At 45.6% G+C, this 5900-nt stretch overlaps 1 protein-coding gene across 1 annotated transcript; it reads left to right on the top strand.

The window, feature by feature from the left end:
* The first annotated feature begins 4214 nt into the window (after window positions 1-4214).
* LOC142434339 (diphosphoinositol polyphosphate phosphohydrolase 3-alpha) lies at window positions 4215-4806 on the top strand. The gene has a single exon (XM_075539054.1). The coding sequence runs from the start codon at window positions 4215-4217 to the stop codon at window positions 4707-4709; it is 495 nt and encodes a 164-aa protein (XP_075395169.1). The 3' UTR covers window positions 4710-4806.
* The last annotated feature ends 1094 nt before the right edge of the window (window positions 4807-5900 follow it).

Here is a 5900-nt window from a genome sequence, read left to right as displayed (position 1 = left end):
CTTGAGGATAATTCTGTGCTTCATTAGTATTATTCCGCACCCTGGATATATCATCCTTCCTTTGGGCACTTCTGTGAGGGACTGTCCAATTGTCTTACAGGTGGGTTTTGGGTCTCCACTACATCTACACTTCTTCACATTGCTTCGGTTGCTTAATTTTGACCTTCTGATACCTATCCCCATCAACATATCATGATCACACAGGCTGGTTTGCTTCTTCTATGTGGGCTTTGTTGCTTCCCTGGTAGATGGCAGTTTTTAAGGCCCCAGAAGCTCTATATTTTAATAGCCGGGGACCATCAGCTTTCTTCACCACAAGCTTTTTAATCCTAGTTTACAGCTATTTCTGTAGGGTTCCTTTCTCTTGTGATTGTCCCCACTTAAAAGTCAGTCACAGCTGAGGTAACCCCAACTTCTACACTTTCATCACTAAGTAAGACACCCAATTTTTCCACACCAACGCTCTAATGGTGGCTGCCATGGTCCAGTCTACCTGCTCCTTCCAAACTCAGAAAAAAAAAGCGGGAATAAACATCTTATCTTTGCTGGTTTTACAGGACATTCTCTTTGATATCCGGTGTCCTAGGACTGTACAAGGAAGATATGATCAATGGGTGCCTGTGTTTTCCAAAAAGAAATGACTTTGAAACAAAGAATACTATGAACAAGAATGCCATCTACCTGCATGTGAAATATGTCACAGTGAGTGGTTGAGGCTTACTCTTAGATTCGGAGAGACTAAAAGGTGAATCCCAGCTCCACCGCTTACTGAGTTAGTCACCTAACCATATAACAACTGTTTCTTAATTAGTTGAAGGTGGATTTGGATACACGTTTAAGGTTAACTGGTAAATAAATAAACATAAAATGCATAAAACAAAGCAGACTGTTCACAAAAGTCAGCAAAAATATCTATTCATGTACATGTCCTAGCAGATTGTGAACTACTCAAGGGCAGATACCCGATTTTGCTCATCCTTGTGTCTGCGAAATATCAAGCATTATGTTATAATATTCTGGAAAAAAAATCTGAAAATTTAATTGCTATTGTATTAATCCTGTAAAATGTGCATCTCTTTATCCAGAATTATGCTATGCCTTTGCAAATAGGAGGCCAACTTGTATTTTGTTCCATATTATGTTTCCATTCTTCTCCTGTTCAATAAATATGACCCCAGCAGAGATATATTGCAAAGGAATCTGACATGGAACTAGTGGGATCGGCTATAAAATCGCGTCTGTGATAAAACAAGGGGATCGATAGTGCCTAGTAATTGTGAAGTAGACCTGTGATGAGACTGGTAGTGCTATTTGATGGCTTTTTCCTTACACAATCTCTTCCCTTAATTATAGTGCCTCATAATTCATTCGCAACCTCTTTCAAAGCTCAGAGGAAAATTTGCAATTCCTATTAAATCCCAATAATTAATTTTTTCCTTGGTGTTCTATTTATGTTGTGGTAGTTAGTATTGCTATTGTGAATGTTATCATTCCAGCCTCCCATTATATTTTTTACATGACTACGTGCTAGTATGCTTGAAAAGTACTGATATTTTAAATATTAATATCTCATTCTGCCATGAAAGTATAATTTGTTTTGCATCGTTTCTTAGGTGTTTTCTAAGAATATACTCTTATTATCTATAAATAATGAGAGTTTTGCCTAGTTTACCCAAATGTCAGGCCTTTTTCTCTTTACACTGGAATGGATTTGTGGTGACTGAATATTGTGAAATGGCTCTTCTATTCATGTCTCCATAACTCCCTCCAAATGATAGGCTGGAACTATGCAAACATGGTGTGCGAAATACTAATAGAGTGGATTGGTCAGTGTTAGTTGCCATTCCTCTGGCTATAAGAGAGCTCTATCAGAAGCAGGAATTCCTAGGATCATCAAGGAAGAAGTGCCACCAGTGGAGCATGGTAGGAATCCCTGCCTGAAGTGGCAGAGGCTGCAAGATGCCATGCCACACTGAGACCAGCGGCTGAGACAATCAGAGTATGAGACAGAGCAGGGGAGCAGCATGGAGACTAAGAGACTGTGAGGCAGAACAGTGGCCCATGGAAGGAGAGACCAAGGGATCGTCTGGCTGAGGGGCTGAGTGCTTCTGTGGACCACTATCCCTATTGGGTTATGATCCTAACTTATAACCTGTTAACTTCCCTAACAAACCCTTGTATCTGTGAGTATAGTTGTAGAGTTTTCTGTGACCATTGCAAGGAATTATTGGACCTAGCAGAGTGGCATGGGAGGAACAAGTGGTGTCAGAATAAACAAGGTTGAAAGATGGAGGGATGTCTGACTTCTGCCTTGTGACTATTGATCTTGATTAGTGTGGAGTTTGATTTTCCTTCTCCCTTGTACAGTCAAATGTGGTTAGATGTGGCCTCCATGCCATTTTATCTGACTTCTTAAACATTATTAAACAATACTGATGATAATAGGAATATTTGTCTTTGGTTGCTTGTAAATGTGACCAGTGAGGAATAAGATCTGCCAGAATGGTTTGTCAGAACAAAATTGACTGTTTTAGTCAGGGGTTAAATGAAAAAAAAAAAGTTATTTGAGTATCCATATAGCTTTCAGAAGTGCTCATGTAATCCATTTGCTGTACAATATGTATGGCAGTATTTTACTCTCTCCATTTTTACCCTTTGCTTCATCTGTGACACATACATTTGTGTCATATTATGCCTCGATATTGCAGGTGTTTGTTGCCATTTTTATCAGTGACTTCTGGTATGAACAGAGTTTAACAGATCCTGGGGAACTGAACTATTATTTAAAATTGGATTTATGTTTAATAACTAATTTCCATTTCATGGTCAATTTCCTCTTAATGAAGGAATTAGTCCATTCAAGGAATTTTTCACAATCCTGCTTGGCTGTTGCCAAGAGAGTGTCAGCTAGAGAGAGGCAAGTATGTTCAACTTGCAACATGATAGAAGTTAGAGGCATGGGGGGTGCTTTGTAAAACGACTCTTAGAACAGTGGGGAAAGAAGGGATAAAAGGGCGAAGAAGCGCTTGCGGTAGTTAAATCTTGGTCAAGAGGACATGATGACCACACCTAGAGGCAAGAGCACACTAATTATCCTCCCTGGATTACTATGCCCCAACATTAAAAAAAAAAATCAAATGTCCAAAATTAGGGGATTTCCATCTGCAGGTTTTCCAGAACTCCAATCAGTGCTCATCAATGTGAACGATTAAAAAGGTGGGGGAGGGCGGGAGAGGGGGAGATTCCTGGGATTTCATAAAACACTGCCTCGGTGATTATCCAGTTGTTAGGTACACATCCATCAACATGAAAGGGGCAGAAAGAAATAAGAGTTTACTGGTGCCAGGGAACAGAGGAGAGATGACATGTAAACTGCAATTTTAAAACAACAAAACCTGCTTAGTTAGGGGCTTTGCTAAGATGTCCGACAAGGTTAAGAATCCGCTGAGAAATAAAACTGTGTAACGTGATTCAGCAAAGAATAGGTGACATTTTCATTCTGACAAAACCAGGGTCTTCAGCGATGAGTCAGTGCAATGCAGCGTTATGGGCTGCAGGGAGGATGTCCTTGTTTGGTGCACCATGATGGTGCCCCATTCTTTGGCCCAACCTGGCGGGGAGAGGGAGGAGGCAGGTTGGGTTCGGCGGCCCCGCAGGCAGGTTTAGCTGCGTGTGTGCACGCAGCCATGTTCAGGAGATTCCCAGAGCGCCTGCGTAGGCAGTGGACTTGAGGCGCGCTGCAGGAGCCGAGACCCCCGCCCGGGAACACGCCCGCGAAGGGGAACGCGGACGCGCACGTGAATGCGCCTCACCTCACACAACCCGAGCCCGGGGCGGCGCAAGGCGGGCGGGCGGGCGCGCGCGCAGCAGCCGCGGCCCCGAGACGCGAGGCGAGAGCGAGCGCTGAGCCCCTGGGACGCGGCGGCGGCGGCGGCGGCGGCGCGACGCTGCGCTCAGGTGCCTGGGCTCTGGGATGCGCGTGTCCTCCGCGGTGGCCGCGCGTGCTGGCTCGGCCCGGGACCGAGAAGCCGGCCTCCGCGGCCGCCCGGCCTGGTCTCTCTCTGCGCTCCCCGGCGCCGGCCAGCCGCCCGCCCGGGCGCCTCTGCCCCCCGCGCCCCCGGGCTCGCCTCCAGTGCCAGCGCCCGTCTCCGCGCGGCGCCTCGGCTGGCGGGCGGCGCAGCGCAGCGGCCGCGGCGGCAGGAGCCGGCCTCACGATGAAGTGTAAGCCCAACCAGACGCGCACCTACGACCCCGAGGGCTTCAAGAAGCGGGCGGCGTGCCTGTGCTTCCGGAGCGAGCGCGAGGACGAGGTGCTGCTGGTGAGCAGCAGTCGGTACCCAGACCGCTGGATCGTGCCGGGCGGCGGCTTGGAGCCGGAGGAGGAGCCCGGCGGGGCGGCCGTGCGCGAGGTGTACGAGGAGGCGGGGGTCAAGGGGAAGTTGGGGCGGCTGCTGGGCGTCTTCGAGCAGAACCAGGAGCCCAAGCACCGAACGTACGTGTTCGTGCTGACCGTCACCGAGCTGCTGGAAGAGTGGGAAGACTCCGTCAGCATCGGGAGGAAGCGGCAGTGGTTCCAAATCGAAGAGGCCATCCGCGTTCTCCAGTGCCACAAGCCCGTGCATGCCGAGTACCTGGAGAAACTCAAGCTGGCCGGTTCCCAGAGCAATGGCCTCTCCACGGCCTCCTCGCTGCCGGACAGCCATCCCTAGTATGTACGCTTCTGCCTAGACTCCCGATTGTCCGCCCACCTGAAACTCAGTCCTGCCCGGAGCACCTCGGATGCCATGTGCGCACTTAAAGGGAGGAGGGAGGCTTCTTTTGTTTCCTTGGCAAACATCTGAATCATGCTTGCAGTTGCCAGGCAAGGTTTTCAGATGCACTGAGAATCCCTTCGTAGTGAATGGAAGCCTAGTGATTTTCCTTGTTCTTTGGTTTTAAAGCCCCTTCCTTGTGGAGACTATTGGAGCTGTTTTAACCGCCACCACCACCCCATACATATCTGTGTGTGCATTTTCAAAAATGCCACTCTCGGGGTTTCTTGTGTAAGGAGTGGGTGGGGACTCTAAACTTATTTCAGCTTGGTTCTATGAGCTTGTTGCATCTTTTTTCCTTTACTAATTTGATGTTTTCATTTAAAGCATTAGCCCTTTTTAGACAGCCCTTTTATAGTGGACACTGGTTTGAAAGGTCAATTTTGAACAGTTAACAACCACAGTTACCATGTGGCTCTTACTGCCCTCAACAAGAATTATATATTGAGAAATGTTGCTATCTAATATGTCTTTTTCAGAAAATTCTTAAGATAGTTTTGTACACACCATTTGATTTTCCAAAACTTTTCATAATTAGTTAATTTTCCCTGCTGACTTGAAATGACCACTTCCCATAAAGTTCAAGTGTAGGTTAACAAACTTACTTTACAGAGTAGCTATTGCTCAGTAATTTTTCATTAGCTCAACACATCTAAATATATACAAACTTCAAAAAGTTGGAAAAATTCTGTTATCTTTTCATTCCATTTTACCATGAACTCTCTAGATCTTATCATGTAAACTATGTTCCTGTAATAGGATTTTTACTTCCAACAGCAATTTCCTTTCTCAGTTACTCCAAGAGAAGCATGTTTTTCTCAATATAAATGAGTTTTTGAAAGAAGGTTATTTCCCATATTTAATTTAGTGAAATTCCAACCAAACTTCCTTGACTACCAGTAGCCACAAAAATGTAATCTTATCTGATGATTACATCCCAATTGATTGAAGTAGCTTTCTTGATAGCTAATTACCAAAAAATGAAATCAAACTCACTGCCATTGAGTCCATACCAACTCCGCAGCTACTACAGACTTCTCAAATTGTTATGATACATATATAATCTCATGTAAAGGTTGTGGAGAAATG

The sequence above is a fragment of the Tenrec ecaudatus genome, chromosome X (genome assembly GCF_050624435.1).
Source record: "Tenrec ecaudatus isolate mTenEca1 chromosome X, mTenEca1.hap1, whole genome shotgun sequence".
Classification (NCBI taxonomy): Eukaryota; Metazoa; Chordata; class Mammalia; order Afrosoricida; family Tenrecidae; genus Tenrec; species Tenrec ecaudatus.
This window is presented reverse-complemented; position numbering and strand designations above follow the sequence as displayed.

Coding starts and splice junctions, on each gene's coding strand:
- LOC142434339 (XM_075539054.1), top strand. CDS start 4,215: ATGAAGTGTAAGCCCAACCAGACGCGCACCTACGACCCCGAGGGCTTC.